We start from the raw sequence: 22,276 nt of genomic DNA on the forward strand, positions 1-22,276 counted from the left end.
CGTTAACAGTTGACACACTTCCTTTGGGGAAATTCTAGGATGTACCCACTGAAGGAAATGTTTTTCCTAGTCTTGCCCTACTGTGCTGTGAATACGTGCTGTGATTGGTGTGTATAGGTCACAGGCAGTTAGGCTTAGGAAAAAGACGTCATGGTTAGGGTTATATCTATCCAGTTACAGCACAGTAGGGTGGGACTAGGCAAAACACTGTGGGCACATTCTAGCATCTAACCTTACTTTGTGCCATATATTCAGTGTTCATTTTCCTTGGAGATCGTACCCTACGGCATATAGAATTGCAAAGTGAAAGCAGGGCTTATAGGAAACAGTAAATGCCAATGGTGTGACTACTCTATAGCCATTACACTGTGCAATCACAATTTACTTCATAATAGTGACTCAAAGAAAAAAAAACTTGTCTATTTCCACTCTACATGCAATTTTGAGGAGGTGGTGCTTCCCAGAATATTTCCATTGTTTTAAAAATCTTTAAACATATGCTCCTCTGCACTTCAGAGATAAATACTGTTCTTACTCTACAAGTTACTTCACAGGTGCTAAACTAAACATGCAATGTACTAGAGTATTCCATATGAAGAAATGCCTGTACTGTAGATTATACCTGCAGCATGAAAACTGTCTAACTTAGCACACTACGTGGACCAGCAGCAACATTAAAGGGCTACTTACAAATTAACAGTGGTGGAAGAAGTAATCAGGTCCTTGACTTTTGCTGCCTTCAAATGGAATGTGTGAGCTTGTTGTTATGACATGGGAAGCTGTGTGCACGACATGCTTGGCTTTCAAGTGGTTATGTCATGAGAGCACTGCTGTTAGACAACAGCAACACTGACGCTACTGTTGGCGTCTAGAAGCCACTGACGCTGACAATTTAGCAAGCTAGCGAGCGGGTCTTGTAATGCAGGAAAATGCAAAAGCATGACAGAGGCTGCTGGGAATATAAACATTTTCCTCAAATATATTGTAAAATTACCAAGAAATACTATATGACTAAAACTACAATACATTAATTTACCATCCACCAAAAAGCAAACTTCCATTTCTGAAAATGTCAGCAAACATGTCACAACTCATGAACTCCGAGCTTTTAGAAAAATTTCACTTACGAGGTACTCAATACAACAAGAGGGGGCATTCATATGGACTCTACTTGTAAACATGGTAAACACAACCCCATTGAAAGGCAGCATCAGTCAAAGTAGCAATAAAACAACGTATTAATACTCCATAACTTCTTACTGAAGTAAAAGCACAGAAGTTTAGCAAGAAAAATGTACTTAAAAATCACTTTATTACGCAGCCTAATGGTGCCTGTATGAATTATGTTATTATTTTACATTACTGGATAACTGTAACTGATGCAAAAACATGTAAGCAGTATTTTGATATTGCAGGGTGAGGCAAATTTGAACAACTTTATTTAGTGGTTGACTGTTAAATCTGTAAAAAAAAAAAAAATCATAATTCAAGGATCATAATTTGTATGTAAAATCTTAATCTTTGGTACACTAGCCTACTTTTGGTAGTCCCTATAGAGGAAATATCAAAAATGCTGGGGTGTTGTTGTCATACAGTTGTCTATGGCAGCAGACCGCTCTGTGTTCCTACTGGCCAAAGAGACAGCTGTGACGAGAGTCAAAAAGAAATCAACATGTTAGACTTTCTCTCAGCATCTGTCAGACGCTGCGTCGGTTGTCGCCTACTATGACTCATGACACGGGATGAAATAATGGATTATCGCACATGGCACTTATTGTCGTTCACAATCTGAGCTGACACTGTAGGACAGCTGCATCAAACTATAATTTGATGCATGTAGAACCCGGCATTAAGTTGTGTAGTGCCACAAGGAAACACTAACTCTGAGTTAGCTTTAAAATGAGCATGCCATTGTCTCTTCAAGACATTAATATTGACCTCCAATGATTTTGTGTGTGGGTGGGGGAGTGGGGGCACCCCTTGGGGGCGCCACTGCATGTCATGGTCAAATCACTGCGCTGTGTTGCAATGACTAAAACCGTCTAGACTCCGAAACTACTTTTGCTCAGGGTGCACACTTGCCACCTGGAGCCAAATTAGAAAGTAGTTGGTTCATGATGAAAACTCCGTTCAGCTAAACATGTGGCGAGCTGCTCACTTTCCTAAGGGCACCCTTGGGCGCCCCTTCGCCCCTGTGGGATCCATAGGCATCCTGCGACCTTGAGATGACGACAGTAACTTATCCACTAATATAAATATGAATTAATTATAAAGTACATTTCCTGCAGATTTCCGGATTGTACCTGCAGATAAATTAACATCAGAGCTGTGTCGGCCTGTAAGCCAATGAAAAAGGGACCTCTCTCACTCATTCACCCTCACACGTGCACACAGTCGCGTGCCCACACACTAAAATGAGTAATGTCACTATGAATTTCTTCACACAAAGTTAAAAATATAATCTCATGAAATAACTTCTGTGTGATTAAAACCAACTCCTCACTTTCAAATGACTGTCAATTAATTGCGCATATAAATGGGAAGTTAATTATTCTTCAGTAAAATGGCCAATTAAACTGCTAATTGTGTTTTCATTCCAAATTCTAAATGGATAACAGGAACACAGTGTGACCATGCAGCCTCCTGTCATGGATGTTTTCACACACACAGAAAAGTTCCACTGTACCTACATGCATTTGTGTGGTCAGTCAGCACACAGTGACAGGATGTGTGTTGAAGCCTCCTCAGCTCCAGTGAAAGGTGGTCTAATTAGCAGCAGCCATAGAAACACCACAACTTTAACTGCATTATTTGGCTGAATATTCACAGAGCAGTGCGGAGAATTTGTAATTTACAAATCCTGCCATCTAGCCCACCTGAAAACGACTGGGCGTGACCACACAGCCTTAATGGGGTTAGGTTAATTAAAAGGTTAATTGTAAGAAACAGGAGCTGGTTGATGTATGGCTGGTGAACAATAGTGTCCTCTAGAGGTGAGTGTAACCATGATATACAGTTTTCTTTTTCCCCCACCTCCTTGCACACTCTGTCCTTGCGTGCACTAAGCACAGGGCACACAAAATAAAAACTGCTCTGAGACTGATGGCTGCTCTGTGGCTCGTATAATAAAGCATCAGCCCGCTAGAAATAACACACGTGCTGTGTGTTGCTGGCTGCTGTTACCTGCATGCGGGCATACATGTCTAACTACACGTCTTGTTGCACACTCCTCACCTTGGCTTGCTGCCCAGGCCTCGTATGCATGTGGAGAAAATTCAGGCCACCTTGATTGGCTACAAGGTGTTGGTGTAAGATTACACTGAGATCAGTTATTCCATCGCTGCAGAACAATAAAGCCCAAAAGATTATTTTGGCGACTGCGTCAACTTGAGCGTTTTCTGCGTCACTCTCCATTCTGCCCGCTCCTATCACGTTTCCCTCTCTGGGGACTAAATTGGTTCCCCCATGACAACTGGCTACAGGCCCACTAATTATCCCCCCCTTCCTCCAGCAGCAGTAGCTCACATACAACTATACAGCAGCTCTATGAATAGGCAGCCCACCCCGCAAACCCCACCCCATCTGAGGTCTAAATTTGGAACACAATTGAAATACAGAAATCCTGTCAGAAGATAACGAAGAATAATATTGACCCTCGCTTCATTAGGCCTATTTCATACAAGTAGTGAGTCTGGCGTATCAGCCACATTGTGACATAACTGTGCCTAGATGTGCCAATGTACACTCATTACACACACATACACACACAACTATCAGGCTAAAAGTGCACTCAGCACTAGTCAGTAAGGATGCTTCTACGCATGAGCTGTGCGTTTTAATACCTGAGTATAAAAACGCACCTTTACATGTTGGCCTGCTGCAACCTGCTACTTCACCTGCATTGCATCATGGTGGTTTTAAATGAATTACCTCTGTGTTGCTGTGCTGGAGAAACAAAGGAAAATATGCATCACTACAAACAAAACTTAATCAAATGTGCAGAAACTATGAGCTCATCACAACATCTCATTTACTCTGCAGACACGCCACAAACAGTGAAAGCACAGCACATAGATTAATGTCAGCCCACAACAAGCGTGACTTAAGTCCTCTGCAAACACAAAAGTGTCTGCACCGAGCACAGAAGGGTTTACCCTCCACTACATCTCTGCTAATGTCCATGTGGGAAGCAACACAGAACACATACCACAAGACAAACATACTCGCCAGAAAAATTGGGGCTTGAGAAAGTTCCCCAGCGGATTGGTCCGTGTCTGTGTCGACGCCGATGACGTCGCGCTGTGAAACACGTGGGCCACGGTATCCAGAGCTCACATAAACAAAGCCACATTGGCCAGACTGGGTAGTCGAAGCTGGTGTCGCTGTCAGTGCGCGGAGTCACACGGTTTGTCTGCCTGGCATTGTTGGGTACCGCCGCTCATGATTTGGAGCTTTTACACAAATTGATGAATACCCCCTGCATGCTTATCGCATGGATTGAAAGCCACGATCCTGATGTGAAAGAGGTAAGATCCCCTCTTCTCTTTCTTTGCAACATAATCTGTGTCTGCGCTTTAGTTGCGCCGCCTTCTCCGAGCCCTTTAAATCTTTTTTTCTTTTAGTCTGCTTTTACTGTTAAACTGAAATAACACAAAACTGAGTCTGACTGTGCAGATCTGTTGCTGCTTATATTTCAAGAGATTTTTTTTTTAGCTTTCCGCATTCTAGACAACTTGTCACTGATGCCAAGTGCGCGAAGTTGGTCTTATCACCACAAAGAAACGCACACTTTATAATAAGAAAAGAAAAAAATACTTTAAGCACGCATTTTGCCGGTTTCAACTCAACATTTTTATAACATATTCCAAAAACGCTGTGCGTAATTGGAAACTGGTTGCGCGCAGCTGTGAAGCTTAAAACTGACTATATCTGGGATATCGTGGTATTTTTTTTAAAAAATTGTTTTATTTTACAATCTAGTAAATGTCAAAGTGGTGTGTTTTATTAGGGGAAGATCCAGAACAGAGCCGCTTTCTTGAATCCTGACACCCATACAACTCCTGACAATACCCATTTCAAGTGTCACCGAAAAACTGTCAGAAGACTTGAGGTAGGATATGGAAAATTCTTTGCAAATAAAAAAATAGATGTATTAATGTTTTTAATGGTATTTTATTCTGAAACTACTCGTTAATGTAAAGCACTGTTAATAAATGTTTTGTTTGGAGTAAAATTAGATTAAATAGACTAAAGTGTAAAACTTTCCGATTTGAGCATTTCTTTGAGAAATTCTGATGTCTTTCTACCGGTTTGGTTTTCAGCCATGCCCTGCGTTCAGGCTCAGTATGGATCATCACCTCAAGGAGCTAGTCCTGCTTCCCAGAGCTACAGCTACCACACCGCAGGAGAATACAGCTGCGACTTCTTAACACCTGAGTTTGTTAAGTTTAGCATGGACTTGACCAACACTGAGATCACAGCTACTACTTCTCTCCCAAGTTTCAGTACATTCATGGACAACTATAACACCAGTTACGACGTTAAACCGCCCTGTCTGTATCAGATGCCCCACTCTGGAGAGCAGTCCTCTATCAAGGTGGAGGACGTCCAGATGCACAACTACCATCAGCAGAGCCACCTGCCACCTCAGTCGGAAGAAATGATGGCTCACTCTGGGCCTATGTACTTCAAACCCTCCTCGCCTCACGCCCCGAGTACGCCAAACTTCCAGGTTCAGCCTAATCACATGTGGGAGGACCCTGGCTCCCTCCACAGTTTCCACCAGAACTATGTTGCGGCCACGTCTCATATGATAGACCAGCGCAAGAATCCGGTGTCAAGGCTTTCGCTCTTCTCCTTCAAGCAGTCCCCGCCCGGTACTCCAGTTTCCAGCTGTCAGATGCGGTTCGACGGGCCGCTGCACGTCTCCATGAACCACGACAACCCGGGCGTGCACCGCGGCCTGGACGGCCAGAGCTTCGCGGTGCCCAGCGCCATACGGAAACAAGCTGGTCTGGCCTTTCCTCACTCCCTGCAGCTCAGCCACGGGCACCAGCTGGTGGACAGCCAAGTGCCATCGCCCCCGTCCCGAGGATCTCCGTCAAACGAGGGTCTGTGTGCTGTATGTGGGGACAACGCAGCCTGCCAGCATTATGGAGTGAGAACCTGCGAGGGCTGCAAAGGATTTTTCAAGGTGGGCTGACATGACAGGAACCATGAATCAGTGTTACTGTTATTACATGAAAGATATGCTGTGTGTTTCCTATTATTCACGGCGAGTTAAAGTCAGCCTTAAAAATATTGAGAAGAATAACACATCCTAAACATATAATACCATCGCATTTACACTAAATATTATCATGCAACACCTTAAAGTGCGTGCGTAAAATAACTTTATATGACAAGCATGTCTACCCACACAGTTGATCTCAGAGGAATAAGTAAAATATGAAAGACCACGAATGTGTATTTGCTGACGGTCTATTCCCTCTTGTTGGTTTATACAGCGCAGTCCCAAACAGGAGATGAAACTGATATTATATCGTTTCCATCTGTTCATTTTTATGTTATATCACTTGTGCAGCAATCCACAGTCCGTGCTCTACATGTTATATAGTCTTGGAAACAGGCCTGCAGAGTGACACTGTGATTTTTCTTTCTTTCTTTCTTTCCAGCGCACCGTTCAGAAAAATGCTAAATACGTGTGTTTAGCAAATAAAAACTGTCCTGTTGACAAACGCCGGAGAAATCGCTGCCAGTTCTGCCGTTTCCAGAAGTGCATTGTCGTCGGAATGGTGAGAGAAGGTATGTTTAGGCCATGCATTAAATTATTTTACACCAGTAGTTTATATTCCCCCACTGATACACTGGGAAAACGTGTGCGTAATATAGCTGGATTGTTATTTATAACCACATTTAAATATTTACGCACAGCAACAGGAGTGCGTAGTGATGACTTATATGTCATATTTATTTCTTACATTGCAGTTGTCCGAACAGATAATCTGAAAGGTCGGAGAGGACGCCTACCATCCAAACCCAAAAGTCCCCAGGAGCCCTCCCCACCCTCGCCGCCGGTGAGCCTCATAAGCGCACTTGTTAGGGCCCATGTGGACTCCAACCCCTCCATGTCTGCTTTGGACTACTCCAGAGTAAGTAGCACAATCCCAGAAATAAAACACACACTGCACTTAAAAGAAGAAAAAAAATGCTGAGCACTATTTCTCCGGGTGAAAACAGAGGGAACAAAAAGATTGACGGCCTTTTTAATTTAGCCCTTCCTTTAGGGAACAATTTACAGCCTTGGAAGTTTTCTGTAATACACCGCTGAATTCCTAACTTTGTCAGGCTTTTAATGTGGCATATTTTTTCCTCTAAGTAAATTGCGTTGAATTAGAGAACTTAATAAAAGGAAGACATGAGTTTAATAGTGAAAAAGCACCCTCTCCTTCTTGGAAATGGGCATTTGCAATTTCACGGATTATATATTTTAAAGGACCTCATTAAGGCGCTGTTTAAATTAAATTCCAGTTCCAGGCTAACCCTGACTACCAAATGACTGGAGACAACACTCAGCACATCCAGCAGTTCTATGATCTCCTGACGGGCTCCATGGAGATCATCCGGGGCTGGGCGGAGAAGATCCCCGGCTTTTCTGATCTACCGAAGCAAGACCAAGATCTCCTCTTTGAATCCGCCTTCCTTGAACTTTTTGTCCTGCGGCTGGCATACAGGTGAGCCGCCTAATTATTAAACAAAACAATCCAGGCTTTAGATAATCATCAGCTCCTCCTTCAAGCTTCATTGCTTTGGGTTTTATTAGCTGCCCAATAATAAGGAGGCTCTTAAATTCCCATTTATTGCCAAGCGTAATTAATGGCATTTTCTTATTAATTGCAGGTCCAACCCGGTGGAAGGCAAACTTATTTTTTGTAATGGAGTGGTGTTACACAGGCTACAGTGCGTCCGTGGATTTGGAGAGTGGGTGGACGCTATCGTGGACTTTTCTTCCAACTTGCAGAGCATGAACATAGACATCTCAGCGTTCTCCTGCATCGCAGCTCTGGCCATGGTAACAGGTGCGTAAAGGCGGCTGCTCCTTTGACTCTCTGCGTTACAACGCGTGCTGAACACAGAAAGTGAATCGGAAATAATAAATCCGTGTCCTTTTTTTTGTTCTGTATTTCAGAGCGACACGGGCTTAAGGAACCCAAGAGAGTCGAGGATCTCCAAAACAAGATAGTCAACTGCCTCAAAGATCAAGTGACATTCAATGGCGGTGGATTGAATCGTCCCAACTACTTGTCAAAACTCTTGGGAAAGCTCCCTGAACTGCGCACACTATGTACCCAAGGTCTGCAGCGTATCTTTTACCTAAAACTAGAAGACCTAGTCCCTCCGCCAGCAATAATTGACAAACTTTTCCTCGACACCCTACCTTTCTGAGTCTGACTCCATGGCGAGACCTCAAAGACCTTCCAAAAGACTGTTTATGAGTCAGACTTGACAGATTTTTAACGTTATTATTTCTGAATATCTGCAAGCTCCGTAGGCTAATAGAACACCAGTACCCTATTATGAGTAAGGATTCATGTGAGATAGGGAGAAAAAAGAATAGCAGGAGAAAGAAGGAGAGTTTGATTGCTGTGTAGGCCTTTTATTTTTTGTTTTTTAAATGCCAAACGAGTGAATCATCACGGGGAATTTCTCTCCGGTGGACAAATTGTCAACAAAGTTAATCCGGTCTTGCAATCACTTACTGTTTATTTAACATCGGCTCTACTGATTCAGCATACTCAGATGTAATATATTCCATTTATATATATGAACACACACGCACACACACACTGTATATTATGATAGATTATGTGATGCCTCCAATGCATCGGTTTATAACATGTGTACAAAGTTTGTTATAATGAAAAGATTTAATTTTCTTTTCTTTTCTGACTCGTGCCTATGTGTTTCTGACAGGATCCCAAAAAGTATCCAGAAAAGACAACGCATGTTCTAGTTTTCTTTTATCCCCCTCCTCCTCCTTTTTCTTTTTCTTCTATAGGCACTTGCTGAGGTGATGTCTATATATAATATATACCGGACACTATGTAGTCTGCTAGATTTGATACAGATTCGTAGTTATGGCACTCCTTTTATGTATGACGCATATGTGGAAAAATATCTCATCTGTATAGAAAATGAGGGACCCATGGTGTTTGTAAAACTGTCAGACATTCCTTGTTTGTATGTGCTGTAAGTATTGTTGCTGTTGAATATAAACGTTTCTATATATTTATTATTTCTATTGCCAAGAGCTACACTAAGCATGGTGCAATTTAAACGATTTCAAACCATCCAAGTTTCATGCTGAGCACGTTGTCTATGTTTTATGTCTTATAAACGTCTAGGTAGTTATGATTTAACACGTTTTTTGGAAATGGAAAAAAAAAAACTTCCCATCTTATATCAAGAGGTTCATGAGTGTGTGATATAGGCCCACATCTTTGACATCATGATGTACTTAACAACTTCTGTAACGCATTTGGTGCCGGATTAAAAAAAAAAATCAACTTTAGAGAGAAAGAAATATTTAATGTTTACAAATAAAACTTTTAAATCAATTCTTTTGCTAAATAATTTCTCTGGAAATAATCTACCATTTAAATTCTCTGATCGGAAGGAGCTACTTTATATCACTAATATCATTTTGAAGTTTAAACTTATTCTAATTTCCTCAAGTATTGAGATCAGCGCTCACAGGCCTATTTACGCAAAATCAAACATTCAAGTTAATTAAGTTATTTCTTTGAATATCTCACCTTAAGTAAATGTGAAATTATGTAGACTTATTTATTTCCTTTAACGCATTTAAAGACTATGTCGCAAACAATGTGCAGGCCTACTCCTGTTTGAGTTCTCTATTTTGTTTCGACAAAAACATGTTGCACATATTTATTTTTAAACATTCTAATCGTTTTATTTCAGCCGAAACTGAGCGAAAAATTCAGTCATAAAAATCACATTTTAACACACTTCTAATTTGGGGATGAACTGAGAGTTTTCTCCTGCATGCGTGTCTATATTTCCTATATTTGGATTGTAAAAAAGACGCTTTTATTAAAACATCCGAGGCTGTTAAAAACCTCTTGTCATTCTCTAATGTCTATTTGTGTTTGACAAAGGAGAAAGCTGCAGCGGATTAAATATAGGAGTCTTCGTTTTCCGCTTGAATCCCAAATAAAGTCACATTTCCAGCGAACAATTTCACAAAGAACATCGGGGTTTATAATTCAGCCTGTTCCTCTGGATGCTCTTTGCTGGTGCGAAAAGTTGATGCAAATAAAAGTTTAAGGTTGTCTTTCTGGACAGACTTTCCTTGTTGCCTATAAGGATTTAAAATGATGTCCATCTTTATATTATTTTAATTTGTGTACGGGATCATGTTTGCGTAACTTCACCTGCCTTCACTTTTGGACATTTGTTAAACTGTTTTACCTTGCCGATGACTCATACCGGAACTCACACTTACAGTTTCCCCCAATAAAAGGCCGAATACCTTTAACCTGCCATTAGAAATAAGAAGAAAACGCAGTGTGCAGCTCAACACATCTATTGTGAAATCCTGTTGCGCGCCGCTTTATATTGTGCGTCACTGCGCAGCACTTTGCTGCGTAATTGGGGGTTTTAAATGTACAAGAAAGGCATGAGGATGCCACACACAGGAACATTTTCTCTAAGCTGCGGTTTTAAGTTTGTACCGGAGCCGGTAAACTGGTGTTTTATTGTAGTTTAATAAGCCTGTTACCATCAACCTCCCACAAACCCCCGGGGAATCCGGCTCCGCGCTCCTGGTTTCAGTCAGGTAAAAAGTCCTACCATATATCCTTAAATCCAATTTACAGATCGCCTTCACACAACGACAATACAAGCCACTTTCCCCGCGTCTTGTGTCCGCACACGCAGGAATGAAAGTCATTTAGAAATGTGTATAAAACGGCAGTGATTGGCCTGCACCAAGTGAAGCAGTGCCGCTGTCACAAACCCTTCCCTTTAGTCTGTCAGAGCAGAGAAGTGACGCCAGGCTCTGAGGCATGTCTGGGACTTATCCTCAGTGATTCCACATTTATCACATGATCAAGATGAAAGGAACAGCTTATTTTGAGAGATATTAGCAGCAGGCAATAAATTGTCTAAATAATTAGATCGTCACTGTAAAGTGCTAATTCCAAGGCAAATTGGGATTACATTCAGAACCAGTTTGCTGACATTTAGCAGATCTGTTGAAAGGGGTGCATTACAATGTCACAAGTTCTCTCTATTGACTCAAAGTACAGTTAGGTTTTAAACATGTCTATCTCCACACAATAAAACATGACACAAGTAGCTAATACTTCTGTCAGTGTTTGTGCATGATTATACACGCTGGAGGACTTTGAGTCTAAATTCATTAAGAGCCTATGACTTAATTTCCTCCCCGCACTTGACATCAGCGGAACATTAGATATGATCGTGTCAGCGTAAGCAGGGCTAGAAGAAAGAAAAGAAATAATTCTGCAGTTGTTCATGCCTCGTCTTCGGTTCCTCCTGCACTGAGAACAACAAACCAAAGGCAGCAGGTGAAGGTGGCCATCTCCTAGAAAACAGAAGCCTGTGTTTCTGCTGCTAAGTGCTCGTACATAAAGCGAGAAAGGAGTGAAATGATCAAACCCAGAGAGTCCCAGCTTCTGAGAATGCTGCTTCACATTTACAGCACTACTAATAGATGCTACCACACACAGCACACGGTGCACACTGTGACAGTCGTGGATTATGTTGCATGCACAGCTGCACTTTTGTCTAATTCTGTGATGCAACCTGACAGGTTCATGTGTGTGGTGCTCGGTGGATTTAAAGTGCTGTAGCTCGGGAGTCGTTCCCCAATAACAAAACTGAACAAAGATGGACTTTCTTTTTTTTTGACCCTTATATAATTTTATCCTTTTTTATTTTGCTAATCCGGTTCATATGTTGACCGTATCAGCTGTTGAGGTCTAATGTGTGAATTAACATGTAGGGAGGCCAACATAAACCAGACCTTTGCCTCATCTGATCCCTGTGTTGGGAGAGCACTTGACCTTTCACCTTTGCACTACATGAGAACTTGTTAGACATCCGATGAGGAAAACTCACTGTTGCTCAAACTGCTACTGGAATTACGTCTGCGGCAGCCGGTGAAAGACACAGAAAACAGAGCGAATAATTATAAAGATGCACAAATACGCTTGATGCAAACTTCTCTACAGTCTGTTGATAATCTCTACCGCGTACGAGTCTCAGACACAACATGTTATTTTCTCTGACTTGGAAAGAATTAAGCCTCGAGTAAATGACAGCTAACTGTTGTCTTTCTTTACATTTCATGTGAGCTGCATTAAAAGTTATTTTGAGGTGCAGAGTGAGAATCTTATTAGAAAGCTTGTGAGCAGGACCTGAAATAGATCCACGTTGCTTTATGACCAAAACCTTTATACCTCGACTTTCTTTCAAACAAAGGGGATTAAAACCAACTCATGACTTTTGCCAGCATGCCAGTGCACTCTGGCTTTCATGTTGAGGTTATATTCCACCTGTCTCTCCAGCAGTCGTCGGTTGTGTACCACTTCTCAATAATTCTGCCGCTCTTCACTCATTCAGCACGTTCAGTCTACACTCAGAATCACTTCCTTTTATGTTACCTTTCCCTCTGTTCAGGCAGGCTGCCGTGCGAGCCCGCAGTAAAACATGTTGATTACACAACTTATGAATCTCATGAGTCCTTCCGACTATAGCTCTAAACAAAATGAATGAATAATGAGTTGAATGATGGCCCTTTGGATATGACTGCCTATAGTTATATTACTGTGACTATTTGATTTACCATATTGAAATGCTCATGATTGTCCAATAAATAATGCAAAAAGCTGATTTCCAAGTGGTGAGGCAGGAAAAAGAAATCCACCTTGCATATAGATGGAAGTGAGCCGTGTCTGTCCCTCTCAGCCTGTGGCCCAGAGCAGCTTTATCATTCATAGGACTAAACAGACAATCAATTCAGCAGCCATGTATGAAGGATGAAGGGATGCGACAAGCTGTGAATGATGAGGAGCCAAAAATCAAAGGCCTCACTCCTTCTTAGCTCTAATGGCCATTACCAGCCCAGACAGCACCAGTAAAATGAGGTTAATCATTTGCACAGATCCTTTCAAAGAAGATTGACTGGACTTGATGCCTAGTCAGATCACTCATAAATATTTACTTCATATTAAACAGCTGTGTATGCTCTGTTATTGCGCATTGATTTCTGACGGCTGCTATCAAATTATTGTTTCAAGTGTGGTCAGTTAAAGCTGTTAATGCAATGCTTGTACCAAGACTCAATTATGCTAACCACGAGAAATTAATAATGCAATGAAATTGACAGGACATGATGTTAGAGAGGGGATTCTTCAGGTTTCTACGGGGAAACAAAGTAAAGGTGACTTCTACAAATGATCGTATAATCACCAGAAACCACAAGACTTTGAAGCAGTGCTGATAGATAGTACACCCTGAATTAAATAGCCCTACAGTTGAAGTTTATGGGCATAGCATGTATCAGTATTGAACACACAGGCTCAGTCCTTTGACCTTATTGACAAAATGAAATCGGAAATTTCCTTTATAGAAAGAGTTAATGTTTCCTCAGGCAGACATGTTTCCGATTCAATTAGTTTTAATGAAGCCGGTGCTCAGTGGTTACTGAAGTAGAAAAAACAGGCATAAATGCCTGATGGTAATAGAGGACATATTAAGGAGGAAGGGATCGGACACACAGTGCGTGTTTCTAAGTGGCGAAAAATGCCTCTATCAGGCTGGTAGGAGCCAGTAGCTTGGGAAGCAGTGAATTGTATGAGCCTCAAATGATGCATTAGGATCTCTGGGGCGAGGCTGGAGGAGACTGAGGAGCAAACTGTAAAAACACACAGGAGAAGAATCTGGTTTTGATGACGCATGCGGGGGTATCACCGAGCAGACGGTGAAATCATCCCCATCTCAAAATCTTATCTGCGTAATTTCAACCTACAAATCAATTTATTCTTAGATTGATGCCGTTTTGTAATTTCCTAAAAAAGTCTAATCTAGTCTTTAACTGCTTTTTGTATTCTCCCCCATTTACACCTTCCACTGTGACAATGTGACTGAATGCAGGGGCTGCAAACTGTCCCCCCCCCACTACCCCCACTCCCCGTCTGATGTCAGTGTGTAAAATGTCAACGTGGTCAGATGCACTGGCTCAGTTCCCGCAAGAATATGCCCTCATCCTGTGTTATGGTTTGTGCCACTGCTCCATGTGAAGTGAAACATATTAAACACACCCATGCACATGTAATCTGCTCATGTCTTTGAGTCTAATCGTGTGCATGTGTGTGTGTGTGTGTGTGTGTGTGTGTGTGTGTGTGTGTGATCTTCTATCTTCTGCTAAGTGTTAGAGTTCTGTCAGTCTTTTGCAGCAATCCAAATTTAAACAATCCAGATTAAAAGGCAGGTATATGGGTTCTTTGGTGGCATAGAGGTTTAAGGTGCTGATGATGTAATCGCCAACATCCAGTTTGATTGGGAACTGTGTCCATCCAATACTCTCCCCCCTGATTTCCTGTTTGTCTCGACTGTCTCTCCTCTAATAAAGGTACAAAATGCCCCCAAAAGTACCTAGCTGTAGTCTTTCACAAGAATACAGGTGTAACAAGTTAAGTGCTTCATTTGGACAAATTTAGAGCTATACACAAATAAAACATCTATTGAGGGATTTTTAAAGGTTCACCCAGGAAATTTGTTCTTACAAGCACCAAACCAAAGACCCAGAGTGTGTCACCCCTTGATTAAAGAAGCAGACTTGCAGCGATAAAGTCCACCCTCCAGTGTAGTTTTGTTCCTGAGCGGATTCCCAGCAGAGTTAAAATCAAGTTGGGAAAGGAAATAAAAGCTTTAACTTGTTTTTTCACTTCACCAACAGCAACTTCACCACTTATTTTGCCTTAATCTTCCCTGCGCTGACTAACAGGGGGTAAACAAGCCTGAAACTCACTCACACCTGCATCTACAGGCCTCTGCTCTTGTTTGCTGCTAGTGTACGCATGAATTTCTGTGTGCATGAAAACATGCGCAATAGGTGTGAACACAAACAGATGCACGTAGTGATGGTTTTACAAAGCTCTCATAGCACATATAAGTACACATCTATAGTGACAAGGTGCCAATAGATAGTGGAGTGGTGGATTCTCGAAGGGTCAAGAGGGGGATATGATGTGTGTGTGTAGTGGACAAAAGGAAGGGGAGAGGGGGTTGAGGGGTGTGTGTCACAACAGACAGAAGAGATCCAGCCCAGGCTCCCACACAGCTTTGTCATATCACTAGGAGATTAGGAACACACACATGTCAAGCTAGGCAGAGCCTTCTGCAATAATGCACCTGCCAGCTCTCAAGATCCACTCAACCCCTTTTCAACCCCTCGTTCCTACATGCTAACACCAAAGCGCACACACGCACACGCACACGCACACACACACACACACACACACACACACACACACACACACACACACACACACCCCAGTTTTTTAAATATTGATCTCCTTCCTTAACATGCACATGAAAACTGAAGGCTGTAATACGAGACCAGTGGGGAAAAATTAATTAATTGATAAATAGCATGTGTATTAACTTGTCACTCAGAAGAGGAATAAATCAAATGCGATATGTGCATTAAACTTAAAGGAAATTGTAGTTCAGCACACACACAGAGAAAAACATCAGAGACATGAAAAGGTTGGGATCTGGGAAAGTGGATACTTTACATGAAAAACCTGACGGGAGAAGGTCGTTGTCTTTCTTCATGACAGAGTTCCCCAAGAAAAGGAGAGAGGAGAGGCTCAAAGAGATTCATCTCCACCAAGATTCAAGGTCATCCAACCTAGTCATCCTAGAAGCACTTGAAAAATATGGAGTGAAGCCTGGAGATATTCTTCCCCCCAAAAAAAGGAGTGCTGAGGGAAGACTCTGACTGAAGAGAATCACTGACCTTCAAACAAGCTCTCTATCCATATAGAGTAGGGGAAGACATGCACAATCCATCAAAAATGCACATGAACTTTCCCTCTTCAAATAGTTCCCGCTTGAATAGCAGTCAATGGATCAACTATGAATATTGCATGTACTGAATTGCAGGGGGTTCAGATTGAATTCACGGTGAAAAAAAACACACAAAAACAAATCTGTGATATTAGAATATCATCAGAGATCAAGTCTTATTTTGAGTTTTAAAAAAATGAATGGGTGAATGGATTTAAATCCTGTCTTTGTTAAAATAAATCAGTAAACTACAGTAAGTGTGTAAGCATTTCAATTGTCTAAAATATAAATAAAAGAAAATCTAGAATATAGGAGAATTCAGAATCAACACCGTGGCCTTTTTTTTTTTGCTTTTTGCCACAGTCCCTTTTCAAGAATGGAAAGATCAGTGTTAATTTTCAGCCGCTCTTTGATTGGATGAACCTGCCTCCCTCTTGCACGACATGGCTACCACAGGTCAGTGGCTGGTGCAGTGTAGCATGAAACAAACAAATAGAAAAAGGCACCTTGTGGCACTTGACTCTCGCCAGAATGCAACTGACGGCATGCCTGCCAGCGTCCTGTAATAACGACCGGTGCCTCCTAACCAAAGAATGGCAGAGAGAGAGAGAGAGAGAGAGAGAGAGAGAGAGAAAGAGGAGGAGGAGGAGGAGAGAAGGGGTGGAGGCGAGAGAGTAAGGAGAGAGCTGGGAAAGGGGAAAACATGGATTTAGGGCTGGAGATACAGATGGAGGACGGAGAGAGGTGGAGGAAATGACTGGGAGAGAAGGTGGCAATCCAGGAAGGGGTGACATCTGAGCAGAACCAGCTGCAGTGGAAATAGATTTACTATTGGACGGCAAAAGTATGCAATAGTTTGGTGGAAAAATATAAATGATGTATTTAAAGGAGAAGAAGACAGTCTGACATTCAGTGCAGTAAAGATTTTGATGACACCCAGAATGCTCTCAGACACCAGACAGGTATTGCTAAGAAGAATCTTAACACAAAGCAATACGTGTGATGGCTTTCTTATTGGGAGAACTTTATGAATTGGGGATATTGGATTTTTTTTTTAGCCAACATCCGATATTTTCCAACCCATTTTGTCCAATTGCCGATGGCTGTACAGATATATGCACACATTTTTTCCACCTAATTGCAGAGAACATCAAGTCTCTCCTGCAGCTGAATTACCATACTATTATGCCTACTCTTATGATGTCCCACTGACAGATGCAGACATAAAACACAATGCTTTCCAAAGTGTACACACTCAGGGAAAAATAAGAACACTACGTCAACCTATAGGTTACGTGTAAAAGATGCCGTACTTATTTTTATGTAACATTTTCAAACAAAACTGTAAAATTCATCTGACATTGACAGACTTAGATGATGCTCTATCCTGACAATAGCCCCAACCAGGGCAAAATGTGACCTATTTAGACAAATTAAAGTCCCAAAATTAAACCATCATCTTATTGGCCTCTCATATAGGCAGAAATGTACATTTGGGCTGATGTTGATATTTAATTTTAAAGCCTTTATCTGCAGATACAGATGACGTGCATCACTGTGCATCCCTATTATGACATTTATTTATCCTAGATAAAATTAAAATCACTGAATTCCATGATGTTTTTCTAACTAGAAGGCCCCTGAACTGCTTGAATGCGATATTTAGTTAATATGAATCAATACAAATACAAAGATGAATGCAAAGCTACAAATACTACTATCAAAGAGGAACTCCACACACATTGTCTGTTGACAAGGGTGCCGTAGCATTGTTCCGACCTCTCATTGTTCCGACCTCTCATTAGTCCGACGTCCCGTTGTTCCGATATGTGATTATACTAGGCTATACTGTATTTGTGTACCATAGAGGATCAGCAAACGCAACTAAAGTAGGCTACTGGTCGAGATACAAGTGTCATAGAGAGGAGAGAATGAAACACCATAACCTCCTGTTATTAACTCTGGGGTCCGGGTTGTGTGGGGAGCTCTCCGCGGTACTGAACGGCTCCTGGCGGGCGTATTTCTGCCTTGATGGTGCGCCGCGACCGGCTCTGGGTCAGCTGGGAAAGGCTTGAGGCGAAGCAAGCTCACGGCTTATGTGTTTGCCACTTTCTTTTTCATTTTAACCCACACCATGATCTTTTCCTAACCCTAACCAAGTGGTTTTTGTGCCTAAACCTAACCAGACCTTAACCACAGGGCATCATGATGATTTCGGAACAACAGGACTTCGGAACAATGGGTTTAATATGGTCGGAACAATGGGCTGTCGGACCAATGGGCAGACCCCGTTGACAAGTCCTGGGGAGTACCAATGCATATGTCAAAAAAACGTCGTTCAAAGCCTCTTGTGGCGCAAAGTCTGATAAATTGCCTCAAGGGATGTCACTTGAGTCAGCATCAGTTGGGGCTGAAGAATCTGAGGGTGTGGAGTTAACAGACCACACCAGATGTTTGTAGCCCGCTCTTCATCTCTGCTTTAGGCAAGTGGGCAAAGGCTACATTAGCTGCTACTGGCATAACACACGCAAACCATGGATGTATAATGAGAACTGGATACAGCGTTGGAGGTGGGGCCCCGTTCATTCCTATAAACGCTAGTTAGTTGTGCATGGAGCCAAAAAAGTTCAGCTTCCCAGGTATGAAATTACCCGGATCTTCCGCATCGTGCAGCCAGTCGAGCAAGCACACCGGAAATTTCTCCAGCTTAGTGGCTAACTTCTGCCGCCTCAGTGGCTAACTTCCATTTAGCCCTCTGTAACTTGAATAGGGACAAAATTATTTATGTAGCTCTTCTAGACTTTCTAAATAATTTATCGGACTGAAAGAAACAAATTCTCATAGTGAAATGAGTCATTTCATGAGATTGTTCCAAAAATGTTTTTTTTTACTGATTTACAGACGTCTCTTTCACAATGTAAGTCTATGGGAAAAGTCTTGCCAGACCCGCAAGTTGTAGTTCCATGGTTTGGCCACTATGTAAAAAAAAGAGCCTGACGCTGTTCCTGGAGGCTTGTTTCAAATCCTGACCGAATTGTCTGTTGCACCATGGGTAATGTGGACGTCTGGTGGGAGCAAGAACGCATAGAATAAATAGGACAATTTCTCTGGTTCTGCTTCATCAGGTTTGATCCTTAAGAAAACATCTGTCTATGACAATGTTATAATAGTGCAATACTCAGTGGAGTACTCTTCCAAGAACCTTTTTATAAACTCAAATACAACATGGAAGACGATATGCCTAAAGCTGGACAACCAAATCTTAACATAATCTAAACACAATTGTGTTTCAAGACAGCCTTAACAGTCTATCCAAAATTAGGAAAACATATAAGCTGGACATGACAAGGCAAAGAGGATAGGAGGAGGGGTAGCAGGAGAAGGGACAAGACAGGAGAGAAGGGAATGGAGAACAGGAGAGCCGGGCCGATCATCCTGTGATAAGACGAGGAAAATAAGTCTGATTATCACAGAGGCCGGGAGCATTAGACAGACAGTTGGAAGTCATCTCAAAACTCAGGAGGGAAGAGACAAGACAAGAGGTCACAATTATGCCCCGCTAGCTGCACTCCCCTCCTCCTCATGAAGTCCTCTAATATATTCGGTTAGTTCCTGTATGGCGCGCAGGGGAAATTCTAATTAAAGGGTGGGGGGAATTTTGACACATGTGAGGCAGAGATCAATATTTAGCACCATAATCAGCCATTCCTGATGGCTTGACGGTGTCACTGCGAGCAGACTGCAGCTCTCCATTAGAGTGCTCGGGAAGGAGCAGACGGGCGGGCCGAGCAGGCAGGCAGCCAAGCAGGCAGGCTGCAGAGAAGCCGCCAAACTCCCAGTCATCATGAATCAAAGCGAGTGATGCCTCTCGTGCTCCATTTTGCTTTGCTTTTTATCTTCATTCATCCTCTTAAAGGAGAAAAGTGAACTCTGTCAGACTGGTTTGTGATAGCGGTGCAGGGGAAGTGGAAAAGAAAGGAAGAAAAATGCCACAGAGGGGATTCGGTAGATCAGGAAGAAGTGCAGCTGTCAGGACTTTGGACTGTGAGATGATTGTAAGGTACACAGATGGTCCTGTCTGTTGAGCGATTGGTCTTTTAGGTTGGGCAAATACATCCCTTCAATTTCAAATGGTGTTTGACTAAGTATTTGTATCTTTTTAAAAGTAAAAACCTGCACTGAACATATTACTTTCAAGCAAAAGTATCGTGAAAAAAATGTAACTAAAGTATCAAAAGTGAAAGCATTCGTAAAGCAGGCCCCTGTAAGAGTTATTACTGATGCATTTTACTGTTATAGGTAATGCAGTTCAGCTTCCACTCTCAATTTTACAGTTCAGTTTCCTGGCTTTTCAGCAGTGTAGTGGAATTCATTTTCGCTTGAAGATTCTTATACTTTCAGCAGTGCTTCGCAATTTCAGCTGTCAGCATTCACACGCATTTTCTGCAGGAAATGCATTTTCAAGTTGGGTTACTATTACCGATGCATTGCGATACTGTAGCTGGTGCAGGTAAAGCTAATTTGAACTATTTTAGACAGTGCTGGGTGGTTCAATCTATAACAATGTGTCCTAGCTTATGAATATACATCATATCTTTTGTGTTTAAAATCCTAATCTGCAAAGTGTCCAATAGATTCAGAAAAAAGTGGAATATTTACCACTTTTTTGATGTCTGCATTGCAGTGGAGTAGAAATATAAATTGGCATGAAAATGAAGCACTAAGGTAAAACACAAGTACCTCAAAATTGGTGAATCGAAGTTCTTAAAAAAATACATTTACAAACTAATTTCATCATTAAAACCACAATATTTGTATTAATTTTTCAAACAGATATACACGCCCACTCATACACACACACACACGCGCGCGCGCACACACAACATTTGTGGCATGTGAACATGGCTACTCAGCTGACATGGATAGTGACCACTGACTCAGTATCAGGAACATGGTGTTGTTTCCTGAAGGCAAGGAGAGAGGGCGCGGGGCAAAGGAGGGGGCATGTGGAGGTGTGCGAGGGTGTGTGTACGAGTGTGCGTGCATGTGCATGGGCGGGTGGGTAGGTGGGGGCAGTCCAGCCCAGGGTGTCCCCTGTCTCCATGTGTCAGCCCATCTCCTTGTTCTTGCATGTCAGTGACACACACGTGGGTACTTACCAACCCAAGTTGCTCCAATTAATGGCTGTCCCACTGCGCTGTCCGTTGTGCGGTGTGCTAGCCTGGGTGACAAGATATGGTCTGGGATCTGTCTCTCCAGTGACATAAGGAAGGAATTTTAAGAGGGAAAAGTGATGCAAACACACACCGCCTCATGCTGCGCCCAGATAGGTAGATAACAAAGACTCTTGTAAATGAGTGGCAGCGAGGAAGGCATTGAGGATTCTCTAATTACTCGCTGCAATCTATCTAAGTCACTGGCCTTCTAATTTGATTTATCAGAATGCATGAAATCCCTTGGAATAATGCCCTTATTAGAAGGACAGAATTGACGGGGGGACAAGAGGTCTGCCGAGAGGAGGAGGAGAGCGGAGATTTAAGCATCAATTACAGTCAAAAGGAGAATTAATAGTTATTAATCCACAAACATAGCCATCGTTCTCTCTGCTGCCTCTCTGCCACTTGGAGACAATCCTCTTCACACTTGCCCTGCCACACACACACATACACACACTTCAACGGCATACCAGCATAACATACATACACACACACACACACACACACAGGCGTCTCTCTGTCGGCACACACTAGTGTACATGTAAACACGCACATGCATGCCTACAAACACAAAGATGCAAACAAACACACACCCACACACATATATTCATGAGATGAAATACAGACATGCATACTGCACAACTCAGTGAAATTGAGCATCTAAAAAAAAAAAAAAAATCACGTCTAAAAGCAGGACGACAGTAACAAAGGCAACATGCCATAAATATCTCTTACTGTGGAGGGTTCATATCATTTTGCCCACCGGCGGATCAAAGGTCTTTAACTCTTTAACTAAATTCTTGACTGACAAATTCAATTGCTGTCAGTCTTGCAGGGCCCTCAATGTAATATGTGCATTTTGATTCAATTTGCCCCTGCAAATACATACATATACATATTGTTTATCTGGTTATGGGCACAGAAAAATCAATACATAT

General features: G+C 42.1%; 1 protein-coding gene across 1 annotated transcript; it reads left to right on the forward strand.

Moving 5' to 3' along the window:
• The first annotated feature begins 4,355 nt into the window (after positions 1 to 4,355).
• Positions 4,356 to 9,348, forward strand: nr4a2a (nuclear receptor subfamily 4, group A, member 2a). Its single transcript, XM_050049729.1, has 8 exons — positions 4,356 to 4,526; positions 5,009 to 5,110; positions 5,322 to 6,193; positions 6,675 to 6,804; positions 6,988 to 7,151; positions 7,531 to 7,733; positions 7,900 to 8,078; positions 8,189 to 9,348. The coding sequence occupies exons 3-8, from the start codon at positions 5,324 to 5,326 to the stop codon at positions 8,443 to 8,445; spliced, it is 1,803 nt and encodes a 600-aa protein (XP_049905686.1). The 5' UTR covers positions 4,356 to 4,526; positions 5,009 to 5,110; positions 5,322 to 5,323; the 3' UTR covers positions 8,446 to 9,348.
• The last annotated feature ends 12,928 nt before the right edge of the window (positions 9,349 to 22,276 follow it).

The sequence above is a fragment of the Epinephelus moara genome, chromosome 7, assembly GCF_006386435.1.
Source record: "Epinephelus moara isolate mb chromosome 7, YSFRI_EMoa_1.0, whole genome shotgun sequence".
Lineage (NCBI taxonomy): Eukaryota > Metazoa > Chordata > Actinopteri > Perciformes > Serranidae > Epinephelus > Epinephelus moara.

Excerpts from the sequence above, each read along its gene's own strand:
- nr4a2a (XM_050049729.1), top strand. The coding sequence starts at position 5,324 with ATGCCCTGCGTTCAGGCTCAGTATGGATCATCACCTCAAGGAGCTAGT. Across the intron at positions 6,805-6,987 it reads CGTCGGAATGGTGAGAGAAG|TTGTCCGAACAGATAATCTG; the intron begins GTATGTTTAGGC and ends CTTACATTGCAG. Across the intron at positions 7,734-7,899 it reads GTCCTGCGGCTGGCATACAG|GTCCAACCCGGTGGAAGGCA; the intron begins GTGAGCCGCCTA and ends TATTAATTGCAG.